The sequence below is a fragment of the Coregonus lavaretus genome (genome assembly GCF_964263955.1).
Source record: "Coregonus lavaretus genome assembly, contig: HAP1_SCAFFOLD_296, whole genome shotgun sequence".
Taxonomy (NCBI): domain Eukaryota; kingdom Metazoa; phylum Chordata; class Actinopteri; order Salmoniformes; family Salmonidae; genus Coregonus; species Coregonus lavaretus.
This window is the reverse complement of record NW_028156611.1, coordinates 379,316-396,214: the sequence shown is the minus strand read 5'-3', so window position 1 is coordinate 396,214 and position 16,899 is coordinate 379,316. Positions and strand designations below refer to the sequence as shown.

Here is a 16,899-nt window from a genome sequence, read left to right as displayed (position 1 = left end):
GAGCCACCACCTTGGTCTCTCTCCTTCAGCAGTTTAGAAACAGAACCAGAACCAACCTGGAGCCACCACCTTGGTCTTTCTCCTTCAGCAGTTTAGAAACAGAACCAGAACCAACCTGGAGCCACCACCTTGGTCTCTCTCCTTCAGCAGTTTAGAAACAGAACCAGAACCAACCTGGAGCCACCACCTTGGTCTCTCTCCTTCAGCAGTTTAGAAACAGAACCAGAACCAACCTGGAGCCACCACCTTGGTCTCTCTCCTTCAGCAGTTTAGAAACAGAACCAGAACCAACCTGGAGCCACCACCTTGGTCTCTCTCCTTCAGCAGTTTAGAAACAGAACCAGAACCAACCTGGAGCCACCACCTTGGTCTCTCTCCTTCAGCAGTTTAGAAACAGAACCAGAACCAACCTGCTGCCACCACCTTGGTCTCTCTCCTTCAGCAGTTTAGAACCAGAACCAGAACCAACCTGGAGCCACCACCTTGGTCTCTCTCCTTCAGCAGTTTAGAAACAGAACCAGAACCAACCTGGAGCCACCACCTTGGTCTCTCTCCTTCAGCAGTTTAGAAACAGAACCAGAACCAACCTGGAGCCACCACCTTGGTCTCTCTCCTTCAGCAGTTTAGAAACAGAACCAGAACCAACCTGGAGCCACCACCTTGGTCTTTCTCCTTCAGCAGTTTAGAACCAGAACCAGAACCAACCTGGAGCCACCACCTTGGTCTCTCTCCTTCAGCAGTTTAGAAACAGAACCAGAACCAACCTGGAGCCACCACCTTGGTCTCTCTCCTTCAGCAGTTTAGAAACAGAACCAGAACCAACCTGGAGCCACCACCTTGGTCTCTCTCCTTCAGCAGTTTAGAAACAGAACCAGAACCAACCTGGAGCCACCACCTTGGTCTTTCTCCCCTTCAGCAGTTTAGAAACAGAACCAGAACCAACCTGGAGCCACCACCTTGGTCTCTCTCCTTCAGCAGTTTAGAAACAGAACCAGAACCAACCTGGAGATACCACCTTGGTCTCTCTCCTTCAGCAGTTTAGAAACAGAACCAGAACCAACCTGGAGCCACCACCTTGGTCTCTCTCCTTCAGCAGTTTAGAAACAGAACCAGAACCAACCTGGAGCCACCACCTTGGTCTCTCTCCTTCAGCAGTTTAGAACCAGAACCAGAACCAACCTGGAGCCACCACCTTGGTCTTTCTCCTTCAGCAGTTTAGAAACAGAACCAGAACCAACCTGGAGCCACCACCTTAGTCTCTCTCCTTCAGCAGTTTAGAAACAGAACCAACCTGGAGCCACCACCTTGGTCTCTCTCCCCTTCAGCAGTTTAGAACCAGAACCAGAACCAACCTGGAGCCACCACCTTGGTCTCCCTCCTTCAGCAGTTTAGAAACAGAACCAAACTGGAGCCACCACCTTGGTCTCTCTCCTTCAGCAGTTTAGAAACAGAACCAGAACCAACCTGGAGCCACCACCTTGGTCTTTCTCCCCTTCAGCAGTTTAGAAACAGAACCAGAACCAACCTGGAGCCACCACCTTGGTCTCTCTCCTTCAGCAGTTTAGAAACAGAACCAGAACCAACCTGGAGCCACCACCTTGGTCTCTCTCCTTCAGCAGTTTAGAAACAGAACCAGAACCAACCTGGAGCCACCACCTTGGTCTCTCTCCTTCAGCAGTTTAGAAACAGTACCAACCTGGAGCCACCACCTTGGTCTTTCTCCCCTTCAGCAGTTTCTGCACCCGCCGCAGCTGCAGGTGGTTGTCATGGCTGCGGGCATTGTCCTGGATACGCTGGGATACCTCAGAGACCGCCTTCACCGACCCTAAAGCATCATGGGTAGGACAGATGAGGGTTAGCTGCCAGAATGGATTACTGAAACGCCCCAGACTGCCCCCCATAAGTATCTACAGCGCCTTCAGAAAGTATTCATACCCCTTGACTTGTTCCACATTGTGTCGTGTTACAGCCTGAATTCAACACAGATTGTACTACACACAATACCCCATGATGAAAACATGTTTTTAAGAAATTGTTGCAAATGTATTGAAAATGAAATACAGAAATCTCATTTACGTAAGTGTTCACACCACTCAGTCAATACTTTGTAGAAGCACCTTTGGCAGCGATTACAGCTGTGAGTCTTTCTGGGTAAGTCTCTAAGCGCTATCCACACCTGAATTGTGCAACATTTGTCTACAATTTGTTTTCAAAAATTCTTCAAGCTCTAATTGGTTGTTAATCATTGCTAGACAACCATCTTCAGGTCTTGCCATATATTTTCAAGTAGATTTAAGTCAAAACTGTAACTAGACGACTCAGGAATATTCTTCTTCTACTTCAGTGCAGATTTGGCTTTGGGTTTTAGGTCACTGTCCTGCCTTGGGTTTTAGGTCACTGTCCTGCCTTGGGTTTTAGGTTACTGTCCTGCCTTGGGTTTCAGGTTACTGTCCTGCCTTGGGTTTCAGGTCACTGTCCTGCCTTGGGTTTTAGGTCACTGTCCTGCCTTGGGTTTTAGGTCACTGTCCTGCCTTGGGTTTTAGGTCACTGTCCTGCCTTGGGTTTTAGGTCACTGTCCTGCCTTGGGTTTTAGGTCACTGTCCTGCCTTGGGTTTTAGGTCACTGTCCTGCCTTGGGTTTCAGGTTACTGTCCTGCCTTGGGTTTTAGGTCACTGTCCTGCCTTGGGTTTTAGGTCACTGTCCTGCCTTGGGTTTTAGGTCACTGTCCTGCCTTGGGTTTTAGGTCACTGTCCTGCCTTGGGTTTTAGGTCACTGTCCTGCCTTGGGTTTTAGGTTACTGTCCTGCCTTGGGTTTCAGGTCACTGTCCTGCCTTGGGTTTTAGGTCACTGTCCTGCCTTGGGTTTTAGGTCACTGTCCTGCCTTGGGTTTTAGGTCACTGTCCTGCCTTGGGTTTTAGGTCACTGTCCTGCCTTGGGTTTTAGGTTATTGTCCTGCCTTGGGTTTTAGGTCACTGTCCTGCCTTGGGTTTTAGGTCACTGTCCTGCCTTGGGTTTTAGGTCACTGTCCTGCCTTGGGTTTTAGGTTACTGTCCTGCCTTGGGTTTCAGGTCACTGTCCTGCCTTGGGTTTTAGGTCACTGTCCTGCCTTGGGTTTTAGGTTACTGTCCTGCCTTGGGTTTTAGGTTATTGTCCTGCCTTGGGTTTCAGGTCACTGTCCTGCCTTGGGTTTTAGGTTACTGTCCTGCCTTGGGTTTTAGGTTATTGTCCTGCCTTGGGTTTCAGGTTACTGTCCTGCCTTGGGTTTTAGGTTCCTGTCCTGCCTTGGGTTTTAGGTTACTGTCCTGCCTTGGGTTTTAGGTTATTGTCCTGCCTTGGGTTTCAGGTCACTGTCCTGCCTTGGGTTTTAGGTCACTGTCCTGCCTTGGGTTTCAGGTTATTGTCCTGCCTTGGGTTTTAGGTTATTGTCCTGCCTTGGGTTTCAGGTTACTGTCCTGCCTTGGGTTTTAGGTTACTGTCCTGCCTTGGGTTTTAGGTTACTGTCCTATCTTGGGTTTCAGGTCACTGTCCTGCCTTGGGTTTTAGGTCACTGTCCTGCCTTGGGTTTTAGGTCACTGTCCTGCCTTGGGTTTTAGGTTACTGTCCTGCCTTGGGTTTTAGGTTACTGTCCTGCCTTGGGATTTCGGTTACTGTCCTGCCTTGGGTTTTAGGTTATTGTCCTGCCTTGGGTTTCAGGTCACTGTCCTGCCTTGGGTTTTAGGTCACTGTCCTGCCTTGGGTTTCAGGTTATTGTCCTGCCTTGGGTTTTAGGTTATTGTCCTGCCTTGGGTTTCAGGTTACTGTCCTGCCTTGGGTTTTAGGTTATTGTCCTGCCTTGGGTTTTAGGTCACTGTCCTGCTGAAAGGTGAATTCATCTCCCAGTGTCTGGTGGAAAGCAGACTGACCCAGGTTTTCCTCTAGGATTTTGCCTGTGCTTAGCGCCATTCAGTTTCTTTTTTATCCTGAAAACCTCTAACGATTACAAGCATACCCATAACATGATGCAGCCACCACTATGCTTGAAAATATGGAGAGCGGTACTCAGCAATGTGTTGTATTGGATTTGCCCCAAACATAACATTTTGTATTCAGGACAAAAAGTGAATTGCTTTGCCACATTTTTTTCTCAGTATTACTTCAGTGCCTTGTTGCAAACAAGATGCATGTTTAGGAATATTTTTTATTCAGGCTTCCTTATTTTCACTCTGTCAATTAGGTTAGTATTGTGGAGTAACTACAATGTTGTTGATCCATCCTCAATTTTGTCCTATCACACCCATTCAACTCTGTAACTGCTTTGAAGTCACCATTGGCTTCATGGTGAAATCCCTGAGCAGTTTCTTCCTCCCCAGCAACTCAGTTGGGAAGGACACCTGTATCTTTGTAGTGACTGGGTGTATTGATACACCATCCAAAGTGTAATTAATAACGTCACCATGCTCAAACGGATATTAAATGTCAGCTTTTTTCATTTTTACCCATCTACCAATAGGTGCCCTTGTTTGAGATGCATTGGAAAAGCTCCCTGGTCTTTGTGGTTGAATCTTACAGATAATTGTATGTGTGGGGGTACAGAGATGAGGTAGTCATTCAAAAAATCATGTTAAACACTATTATTGTACACAGAGTGAGTCCATGCAACTTATTATGTGACTTGTTAAGCACATTTTTACTCCTGAACTTATTTAGGCTTGCCATAACAAAATGGTTGAATACTTATTGACTCAAGACATTTCAGCTTTTCATTATATATTCAATTGTAAAACTTTTGAAAACAAAAAACAATTCCAATTTGACATTATGGGGTATTGTGGGTAGACCAGTGACCAAAAATCTCAATTTAATCCATTTTAAATTCAGGCTGTACTCAACAAAATGTGGAAAAAGTAAAGGTGTATGAATACATTCTGAAGGGACTGTACATCCTATACGCCCATCAACTGATTTATGGTCAGTTGTGGTCCTCTGTAGCTCAAATGGTAGAGCATGGCGCTTGTAACGCCGGGGTAGTTGGTTCGATCCCCGGGACCACCCATACGTAAAAATGTATGCACACATGACGGCAAGTCGCTTTGGATAAAAAGCGTCTGCTAAATGGCATATTAATATAGACCAGATTGATTTAGGGTGTGGCCAGACACATAATTAGAGTGCTTCTGGTCTGTGCCATGGACACACACACACACACACACACACACACACACACACACACACAGACAGACACAGACACACAGACACACAGACACACACACACACACACACACACACACACACACACACACAGACAGACACACACACACACACACACACACACACACAGAGACAGACACACACAGAGACAGACACAGAGACACACACACACACACACACAGAGACAGACACACAGACACACACACACACAGAGACACACACACACACACACACACACACACACACACACACAGAGACAGACACACACACACACACAGAGACAGACACACACACACACAGACAGACACACACAGACAGACACACACAGAGACACACACAGAGACAGACACACACACAGAGACAGACACACAGAGACAGACACACAGACACACACACACACACACACACACACACAGAGACAGACACACACACACACACAGAGACAGACACACACAGACACACACACACAGAGACAGACACACAGACACACACAGAGACAGACACACAGACACACACACACAGAGACACAGACACACAGAGACAGACACACACACAGAGACACAGACAAACACACCCCTCCTTATTGACCTTAACAGAACACCCCTCCCCTCCTTATTGACCTTAACAGAACCCCCCTCCCCTCCTTATTGACCTTAACAGAACACCCACTTTCTTCACAAAATATTCCTGGTGGTACCGTCTTGTATAACTTGTGTGTGGTTTGGTAGCCTTGGTCGTTGGGTTTACAGCGAAGGGTTAGGGTTAGCCGACAAGCTCTGAGAAACTGAAGCCCGAAAAACAAAGCAGGCGAATCAACTACATCATCAACTAGATTCAGCCGCGGGCAGATTTTCTCTCGAGCTGGTGGCCGGAGGCCGGAACGTAATTACAAAGAATTTGTAGACTGACAATCGACGGCAAGAAGCACAGACAGATATAATATTTCACTAAAACAATCATTTCAAAACCTTGCTTACACTTCTATATGATCACATACAGGGGGCAGGCATCATGCACCCCCAAAATCTGAGGGGTACAAAGTACGTGTGGATGGCTGATGGGCGGTCCAGAGGGGGGCTAGGCCCCCGGTCCTGAAGTTGAAGAATTTTTGCATTTTTCAAACACCTGAAAGAGCTTTTTCCTACAATCTAGAGCCATAATCATTATGCCGAATTCTATGTAAAAAAAAAATCAATATGTCCATTTTTCTGCATATCTAAGCATACTGTACCTCTTGACCTGTCCTCCTGACTGGTGTTTCTTTTGTGGAAGAAACTAAATATGCTTCTCTGCATCTCTGCTAAAATCTTGGGTAAACGATTGAAAAGAATGTGAGTCTTATTCAGTACATTTAGTTATTGCTTGCTTTTCTAAAGTCTACCATCCTTGCCAGCAGGCATGCCAGCGAAGGTAGTTAGACGAGGTAGCTACTCTACAGTGGTTTGTGAAACTATTCACCCCCCTTGGCGTTTTTCCTATTTTGTTGCCTTACAACCTGGAATTAAAATAGATTTTTTTGGGGGGGGGGGGGTTTGTATCATTTGATTTACACAACATGCCTACCACTTTGAAGACGCAAAATATTTTTTCTTGTGAAACAAACAAGAAATAGGACAGAAAAACAGAAAAGTTGAGCGTGCATAACTATTCACCCCCCCAAAGTCAATACTTTGTAGAGCCACCTTTTGCAGCAATTACAGCTGCAAGTCTCTTGGGGTATGTCTCTATAAGCTTGGCACATCTAGCCACTGGGATTTCTGCCCATTCTTCAAGGCAAAACTGCTCCAGCTCCTTCAAGTTGGATGGGTTCTGCTGGTGTACAGCAATCTTTAAGTCATACCACAGATTCTCAATAGGATTGAGGTCTGGGGTTTGACTAGGCCATTCCAAGATATTTAGATGTTTCCCCTTAAACCACTCAGGTGTTGCTTTAGCAGTATGCTTAGGGTCATTGTCCTGCTGGAAGGTGAACCTCCATCCCCGTCTCAAATCTCTGGAAGACTGAAACAGGTTTCCCTCAAGAATATTCCTGTATTTAGCGCCATCCATCATTCCTTCAATTCTGACCAGTTTCCCAGTCCCTGCCGATTAAAAACATCCCAACAGCATGATGCTGCCACCACCATGTTTCACTGTGGGGATGGTGTTCTCGGGGTGATGAGAGGTGTTGGGTTTGCACCAGACATAGCGTTTTCCTTGATGGCCAAAAAGCTTAATGTTAGTCTCATCTGACCAGAGTACCTTCTTCCATATGTTTGGGGAGTCTCCCACATGACTTTTGGCGAACACCAAACCGGTTTGCTTATTTTTTCTTTAAGCAATGGCTTTTTTCTGGCCTCTCTTCCGTAAAGCCAAGCTCTCTGTAGTGTACGGCTTAAAGTGGTCCTATGGACAGATACTCCAATCTCCGCTGTGGAGCTTTGCAGCTCCTTCAGGGTTATCTTTTGTCTCTTTGTTGCCTCTCTGATTAATGCCCTCCTTGCCTGGTCTGTGAGTTTTGGTGGGCAGCCCTCTCTTGGCAGGTTTGTTGTGGTGCCATATTCTTTAAATTTTTTAATAATGGATTTAATGGTGCTCCGTGGGATGTTCAAAGTTTCAGGTATTTTTTTTATAACCCAACCCTGATATGTATTTCTCCACAACTTGGTCCCTGACCTGTTTGGAGAACTCATTGGTCTTCATGGTGCCGCTTGCTTGGTGGTGCCCCTTGCTTAGTGGTGTTGGAGGCTCTGGGGCCTTTCAGAACAGGTGTATATATACTGAGATCATGTGACAGATCACGTGACACTTAAATAAAGTCCACCTGTGTGCAATCTAACTAATTATGTGACTTCTGAAGGTAATTGGTTGCACCAGATCTTATCTACAGGCTTCATAGCAAAGGGGGTGAATACATATGCATGCACAACTTTTCCGTTATTTAATGTTTTAGAATTTTTTGAAACAAGTTCTTTTTTTCATTTCACTTCACCAATTTGGACTATTTTGTGTATGTCCATTACATGAAATCCAAATAAAAATAAAATTTTAATTACAGGTTGTAATGCAACAAAATAGGAAAAACGCCAAAGGGGATGAATACTTTTGCAAGGCACTGTAACTTGATTGATAGCCTGAAATGGCTTCTTGGTAAGTTATGGGGTTGGGAGATTGGGAACCTATCTGGGTTAGCTAAAGCCAACATAGAATTGCTAGGTGGCTAATAGTATTGCAGTGAAACTGTCCCGTTCCCCATATGGGCATGACGCCTCTGATCACATATATCTCTCTATTTATACATGGGAATACTTTGGAACAAAACTGATTTGCTGGCGTTTTTTACAGTATTTTATGTCCCCAACCACCCCCCCCCCCCCCCCCCCCAAAAAAAATGGCGTGTGAAAATTTAAGGGCCAAATAAATTCACCTGCGGGCCAAATTCAGGCCGCGGCCCGCCAGTTGGGGAACCCTGAACTGCACAGTATGCAAGGCAGATCTACCCAATTATAGTGATGTAGTCCCAGCTTATAATAATTGCAGTAGACGTCTACATCCTTAACACGTCCAAAATAACATCCAACAAACAGACAAATGGAGTCTAATTTCAAACCCAACTTTCTGCTTCTTGTTTTTTAAAGTCGCGTTGCAACAACAGTCAGTCTACTTCCCAAACAGCACCCTATTCCCTATATAGTGCACTACTTTAGACCAGAGCCCCAGTCAAAAGTAGTGCACTATGTAGTGAACAGGGTGCCATTTGGGGTGCAACCACAAGTGTATGAACACGATGATGCTCGAGCCTCGAGGCAGTTTCCTCTTTTTCTCTAAAATAGATCAAATAATCCCGTCCTAATTGGGGCGCTTATCTTCACAACATTACAAACCAAAGACCAAATAAAGCATCTGGGTTGGAGAGAGGCCGAGAGGCTGTTTCTTTGGTTTCTGAATATTCTTCATTATTTGTCTTATTGCCTCTTAATAAAAACAACTTGATAATTTCAGCGCTGTTGCCTCAGATCAGTTCAGTTGTGGATGCGTCCCAAATGGCACCCTATTCCCTATATAGTGCACTACTTTAGACCAGAGAATGGCACCCTATTCCCTATATAGTGCACTACTTTAGACCAGAGAATGGTACCCTATTCCCTATGTAGTGCACTACTTTAGACCAGAGAATGGCACCCTATTCCCTATGTAGTGCACTACTTTAGACCAGAGAATGGCACCCTATTCCCTATGTAGTGCACTACTTTAGACCAGAGCCCCAGTCAAAAGTAGTGCACTATGTAGTGAACAGGGTGCCATTTGGGGTGCAACCACAAGTGTATGAACACGATGATGCTCGAGCCTCGAGGCAGTTTCCTCTTTTTCTCTAAAATAGATCAAATAATCCCGTCCTAATTGGGGCACTTATCTTCACAACAGTCACAACGTTACTAAACCAAAGACCAAATAAAGCATCTGGGTTGGAGAGAGGCCGAGAGGCAGTTTCTTTGGTTTCTGAATATTCTTCATTATTTGTCTTATTGCCTCTTAATAAAAACAACTTGATAATTTCAGCGCTGTTGCCTCAGATCAGTTCAGTTGTGGATGCGTCCCAAATGGCACCCTATTCCCTATATAGTGCACTACTTTAGACCAGAGAATGGCACCCTATTCCCTATATAGTGCACTACTTTAGACCAGAGAATGGTACCCTATTCCCTATGTAGTGCACTACTTTAGACCAGAGAATGGCACCCTATTCCCTATGTAGTGCACTACTTTAGACCAGAGAATGGCACCCTATTCCCTATGTAGTGCACTACTTTAGACCAGAGAATGGCACCCTATTCCCTATATAGTGCACTACTTTAGACCAGAGAATGGCACCCTATTCCCTATGTAGTGCACTACTTTAGACCAGAGAATGGCACCCTATTCCCTATGTAGTGCACTACTTTAGACCAGAGAATGGCACCCTATTCCCTATATAGTGCACTACTTTAGACCAGAGAATGACACCTTATTCCCTATATAGTGCACTACTTTAGACCAGAGAATGGCACCCTATTCCCTATGTAGTGCACTACTTTAGACCAGAGAATGGCACCCTATTCCCTATGTAGTGCACTACTTTAGACCAGAGAATGGCACCCTATTCCCTATGTAGTGCACTACTTTAGACCAGGGCCCATATGCGTACCATTTCAGATGCAGCCTTCACATTAACAATACAAACATAAACCCAATACTCATTCTGAGAATACGCTTCACTCCACGTTTTTATTAACATGTCATTATTTAATTGATCAACTATGTTTAAATAGTACGCAGTTAAAAGGGTGCTTCATGACGTTAACTTCTTCAAATGAATATTTTGACAGGGTTGGAGTGTTTTTTAAAGGGGGTGCGTTGTGTCGAGTGGTTCGTGGCGGGTTGGTGGTTCGGGGGCGAGCATATTAAGAGTGCAGTGTGAGGTCACATTAACACACACACACCAGCGGCTGATGAAAACTCTTGAAGTACGGCAATTACAACCATTCTAACCAACGCTGTTGGTACTTCAAGAGTTAAGATCAGCCGCTGGTGTGTGTGTGTGTGTGTGTGTGTGTCTATGTGTGTGTCTATGTGTGTGTGTGTGTGTGTCTCTATGTGTGTGTGTGTGTGTGTGTGTGTGTGTGTGTGTCTCTATGTGTGTCTATGTGTGTGTGTGTGTGTCTATGTGTGTGTGTGTGTGTCTATGTGTGTGTGTGTGTGTCTATGTGTGTGTGTGTCTATGTGTGTGTGTGTGTGTGTGTGTGTGTGTGTGTGTGTGTCTATGTGTGTGTCTATGTGTGTGTCTATGTGTGTGTGTGTGTGTGTGTCTGTGTGTGTGTGTGTGTGTGTCTATGTGTGTGTGTGTGTGTGTGTGTGTGTGTGTGTGTGTGTGTGTGTGTGTGTGTGTGTGTGTGTGTGTGTGTGTCTATGTGTGTGTGTGTGTGTGTGTGTGTGTGTGTGTCTGTGTGTGTGTGTGTGTGTGTGTCTATGTGTGTGTCTATGTGTGTGTGTGTGTGTTAATGTGAGAAAGACAAACAAAACAACAAGAGGAGAATAGAAAACAGAAAACAACAAAGCCTCCCGAGTCTCTCAGCTAGTCAGCTTCCTAATCAGATACAATGTGATCTGTCTGGTGCTATTTCTAAATAATTCCCTTTACAATACAACCAGGCTAACAAAACTTAGCTTTTCTTCCTTTCCTCATAAAAAGCTGAAGAGTTTTAAAAAAGCAGCGCTAATGAGGGCGAGGAAGAGGAGAGGAGAGAAGAGAGGGATGGAGGAGAGGAGAGAGAGATGGAGGAGAGGAGAGAGAGAGCATTCAGAGATGTACCTTCATCTTACCAGTGAGTTTCATTTGTAAGCAAAAGCAGCACGCAGCCAATGAAGATTTTAATTGATACCCATAAATAATTCCTTGTGTACATTTGCGCTTAAGTCGGATTCGCTGTTTATTTGAGGATTGGAATTAGTCATTATCGGGGTGGTGTGCTTCTCTCTGTTGATGTTGGAGATGAGATGAAGATTTTATATATTAATATATCGCTCCGCTTAATATCCTCAGATCTGGTCCCCATTAATTACGTCAAAATAGACATTGAGAATTTAGACTAATGTTGAGCTTTACCACAGTGCTTTCATCCTATCCTCCCAGAACATCCAGGACTGAGCCCACTGCTATATCCTCCCAGAACATCCAGGACTGAGTCCACTGCTATATCCTCCCAGAACATCCAGGACTGAGCCCACTGCTATATCCTCCCAGAACATCCAGGACTGAGTCCACTGCTATATCCTCCCAGAACATCCTGGACTGAGCCCACTGCTATATCCTCCCAGAACATCCTGGACTGAGCCCACTGCTATATCCTCCCAGAACATCATGGACTGAGCCCACTGCTATATCCTCCCAGAACATCCTGTACTGAGCCCACTGCTATATCCTCCCAGAACATCCTGTACTGAGCCCACTGCTATATCCTCCCATAACATCCTGTACTGAGCCCACTGCTATATCCTCCCAGAACATCCTGGACTGAGCCCACTGCTATATACACCCAGAACATCATGGACTGAGCCCACTGCTATATCCTCCCAGAACATCCTGTACTGAGCCCACTGCTATATCCTCCCAGAATATCCTGGACTGAGCCCACTGCTATATCCTCCCAGAACATCATGGACTGAGCCCACTGCTATATCCTCCCAGAACATCCTGGACTGAGCCCACTGCTATATCCTCCCAGAACATCCTGGACTGAGCAAACTGTTATATCCTCCCAGAACATCCTGGACTGAGCCCACTGCTATATCCTCCCAGAACATCCTGGACTGAGCCCACTGCTATAACCTCCCAGAACATCATGGACTGAGCCCACTGCTATATCCTCCCAGAATATCCTGGACTGAGCCCACTGCTATATCCTCCAAGAACATCATGGACTGAGCCCACTGCAATATCCTCCCAGAACATCCTGTACTGAGCCCACTGCTATATCCTCCCAGAACATCTGTGACTGAGCCCACTGCTATATCCTCTCAGAACATCCTGTACTGAGCCCACTGCTATATCCTCCCAGAACATCCTGTCCTCAGCCCACTGCTATATCCTCCTCCCAGAACATCCTGGACTGAGCAAACTGTTATATCCTCCCAGAACATCCTGGACTGAGCCCACTGCTATATCCTCCCATAACATCCTGGACTGAGCCCACTGCTATAACCTCCCAGAACATCATGGACTGAGCCCACTGCTATATCCTCCCAGAACATCCTGTACTGAGCCCACTGCTATATCCTCCCAGAACATCCTGTACTGAGCCCACTGCTATATCCTCCCATAACATCCTGTCCTCAGCCCACTGCTATATCCTCCTCCCAGAACATCCTGTACTGAGCCCACTGCTATATCCTCCCAGAACATCCTGGACTGAGCCCACTGCTATATCCTCCCAGAACATCCTGGACTGAGCCCACTGCTATATCCTCCCAGAACATCCTGGACTGAGCCCACACCTATATCCTCCCAGAACATCCTGGACTGAGCCCACAGCTATATCCTCCCAGAACATCCTGTACTGAGCCCACTGCTATATCCTCCCAGAACATCCTGTACTGAACCCACTGCTGTCCTCCCAGCTTGTACTGAGCCCACTGCTATTCTCCCAGCCTGTACTGAGCCCACTGCTATCCTCCCAGCCTGTACTGAGCCCACTGCTGTCCTCCCAGCCTGTACTGAGCCCACTGCTGTCCTCCCAGCCTGTACTGAGCCCACTGCTGTCCTCCCAGCCTGTACTGAGCCCACTGCTGTCCTCCCAGTCTGTACTGAGCCCACTGCTATATCCTCCCAGAACATCCTGTACTGAGCCCACTGCTATATCCTCCTCCCAACCTGTACTGAGCCCACTGCTGTCCTCCCAGCCTGTACTGAGCCCACTGCTGTTCTCCCAGAACATCCTGTACTGAGCCCACTGCTGTCCTCCCAGCCTGTACTGAGCCCACTGCTGTTCTCCCAGAACATCCTGTACTGAGCCCACTGCTGTCCTCCCAGCCTGTACTGAGCCCACTGCTGTCCTCCCAGAACATCCTGTACTGAGCCCACTGCTGTCCTCCCAGCCTGTACTGAGCCCACTGCTGCTGTTAGATGTGTTCAGCTCATCATCACAGTCACATCACTTTTGTTAGACGTGTTCGGTGCTGACAAACTGGGAAACAATCCTGACTAACTAAGAATGGTGAAGAGAGCTGCACATCAAACATCAAACTCACATGATGTGCAAATGTGAGTGTGTATCCCAAATGGCATCCTGGTCCCTATGTGTCGTTCCATCTCAAAAAGCACAAGAAAGAGCCAACCATCTCAAATTGTTCTGAAATAGTTTCAGTTGTTTGAAACAGATATGATTATCATTCCTGTGGCATTATATTGTTGAAATATAATTTGATCTTTGAAAAATTCAGCTAATTGATTGCACCAAAATTTGCCATTTTAATTTATAGGATTCATATACGATTTGGACAAAACATATTTATTAATATATATATTTTTTTTTACAATGGAGTTAGACATAAGAAATCAAAAGATTGGTCGAATGCCACCCACGGACCCCACACCCCTAGATCCCACCCAAACAGTGAGTATATAGTATCAGTTCTCTATGTCTGACAAGCAGTATGGAGCTGTGGCTTGGAGTATTGTTTCTTCATCCTATGTAACGCCATTCCCAGCTAATGCTATTTCTATTCTGCTGTTCAGAGAAATTAGTCATTGAAGTTGTTAGGTTTATGTCCCATCCTACATCCTGATATTACCTGGTTCTGACAACTAGATGGTGATGTTCCAAATGATATTTTTTTTTTAAATACAGTATATACTTTAGGACGATTCTGACATGAAGCGTGAAAATACTAATACAGGTAACATTGACTTGCATTGGATTTGTGCCACAAATGCTTTTTATTTTTTATATAGCACCTGGAACAGCACCATCTAAAATGGTCAGAACCTGGTAATAGCAGGATGTAACATGGGACATAAACCTAACAACTTCAATGTCTAAAACCATCACCAAATTCACTGGGAATACAGTCGTGGTCAGAAGTGTTGAGAATGACACAAATACTAATTTTCACAAAGTCTGCTGCCTCCGTTTTGATTATGGCAATTTGCATACACTCCAGAATGTCATGAAGAGTTATCAGATTAATTGCAATTAATTGCAAAGTCCCTCTTTGCCATGAAAATGAACTTAATTCCAAAAAAACACTTCCACTGCATTTTAGCCCTGTCACAAAAGGACCAGCTGTCAGTGATTCTCTCGTTAACACAGGTGAGAGTGTTGATGAGGACAAGGCTGGAGATCACTCTGTCATGCTGATTTAGTTAGAATAACAGATTGGAAGCTTTAAAAGGATGGTGGTGCTTGAAATCATTGTTCTTCCTCTGTTAACCATGGTTACCTGCAAGGAAACATGTGCCGTCATCATTGCTTTTTACAAAAATGGCTTCACAGGCAAGGATATTCCGGCTAGTAAGATTGCACCTAAATCAACCATTTATCGGATCATCAAGAACTTCAAGGAGAGAGGTTCAATTGTTGTGAAGAAGGCATCAGGGCGCCCAAGAAAGTCCAGCAAGCGCCAGGACTGTCTCCTAAAGTTGATTCAGCTGCGGGACCGGGGCACCACCAGTGCAGAGCTTGCTCAGGAATGGCAGCAGGCAGGTCTGAGTGCATTTGCAAGCACAGTGAGGCAAAGACTTTTGGAGGATGGCTTGGTGTCAAGAAGGGCAGCAAAGAAGCCACCTCTCTCCAGGAAAAACATCAGGGACAGACTGATATTCTGCAAAAGGTACCGGGATTGGACTGCTGAGGACTGTTATTTTTTTTGGGGTCCATGGCCAGGAAACTCCACAGATCTTAATCCCATTGAGAACTTGTGGTCGATCCTCAAGAGGCAGGTGGACAAACAAAAACCCACATATTCTGACAACTCCAAGCATTGATTATGCAAGAATGGGCTGCCATCAGTCAGGATGTGGCCCAGAAGTTAATTGACAGCATGCCAGGGCGGATTGCAGAGGTCTTGAAAAAGAAGGGTCAACACTGCAAATATTGACTCTTTGCATAAACGTAATGTAATTGTCAATAAAAGCATTTGACACTTATGGAATGCTTGTAATTATACTTCAGTATACCATAGTACGATCTGACAAAAATACCTCATAACACTGAAGCAGCGAACTTTGTGAAGACCAATACTTGTGTCATTCTCAAAACTTTTGACCACGACTGTACATTACATAGGATGAAGAAACAATACTCCAAGCTGCAGCTCCATACTACTTGTCAAACATAGAGAACTGATACCATACGCTCGTTGTTGGGCCTGGGGTGTGGGGGGTACAAGGGTGGATTTCTTTGGATTCCTCATGTCTAACTCATTGTTACGAAAAAAGTTTGGTCAAAATCGGACGTGACGTTCTATATTTATGCAACAATTTCGAAGATTTGACTGAGTTACAGTTCATTTATTCAATTTAAATAAATAAATTAGGCCCTAATCTATGGATTTCACATGACTGGGAATACTGATATGCATCTGTTGGTAACAGATACTGTACCTTAAAAAAAAAAGTAGGGGCTTGAATCAGAAAACCAGTCAGTATCTGGTGTGACCACCATTTGCCTCATGCAGCGCGACACATCTCATTCACATATAGAGTTGATCTGGCTGTTGATTGTGGCTTGTGGAATGTTGTCCCACTCCTCTTCAATGGCTGTGCGAAGTTGCTGGATATTGCCGGGAACTGGAACACATGCTGTCGTACACGTCGATACAGAGCATCCCAAACATGCTCAATATAGGTGACATGTCTGGTGAGTATGCAGGCCATGGAAGAACTGGGACATTTTCAGTTTCCAAGAATTGTGTACAGATCCTTGCGACATGGGGCCGTGCATTATCATGCTGAAACATGAGGTGATGAGGCGGATTAATGGCACAACAATGGGCCTCAGGATCTCGTTACGGTATTTCTGTGCATTTAAATTGCAATCGATAAAATGCAATTGTGTTCGTTGTCCGTAGCTTATGCCTGCCCATATCATAACCCCACCGCCACCATGGGGCACTCTGTTCACAAGGTTGACATCAGCAAACCACTCGCCCACACGTGGTCTGCGGTTGTGAGGCCGGTTGGACGTACTGCCAAATTCT

The 16,899-nt window shown here is 45.3% G+C and overlaps 1 protein-coding gene across 1 annotated transcript in view; it reads right to left on the bottom strand.

Annotated features, from left to right (window-relative positions):
• Window positions 1–16,899, bottom strand: part of LOC311126153 (rho guanine nucleotide exchange factor 39-like) — a gene marked incomplete at its 3' end in the record, with an annotated part of 115,246 nt that overhangs the window by 39,262 nt on the left and 59,085 nt on the right. The window contains 1 exon segment of the mRNA XM_084200172.1: window positions 1,697–1,825. Within this exon segment, the coding sequence (XP_084056298.1) occupies window positions 1,697–1,825 (129 nt within the window).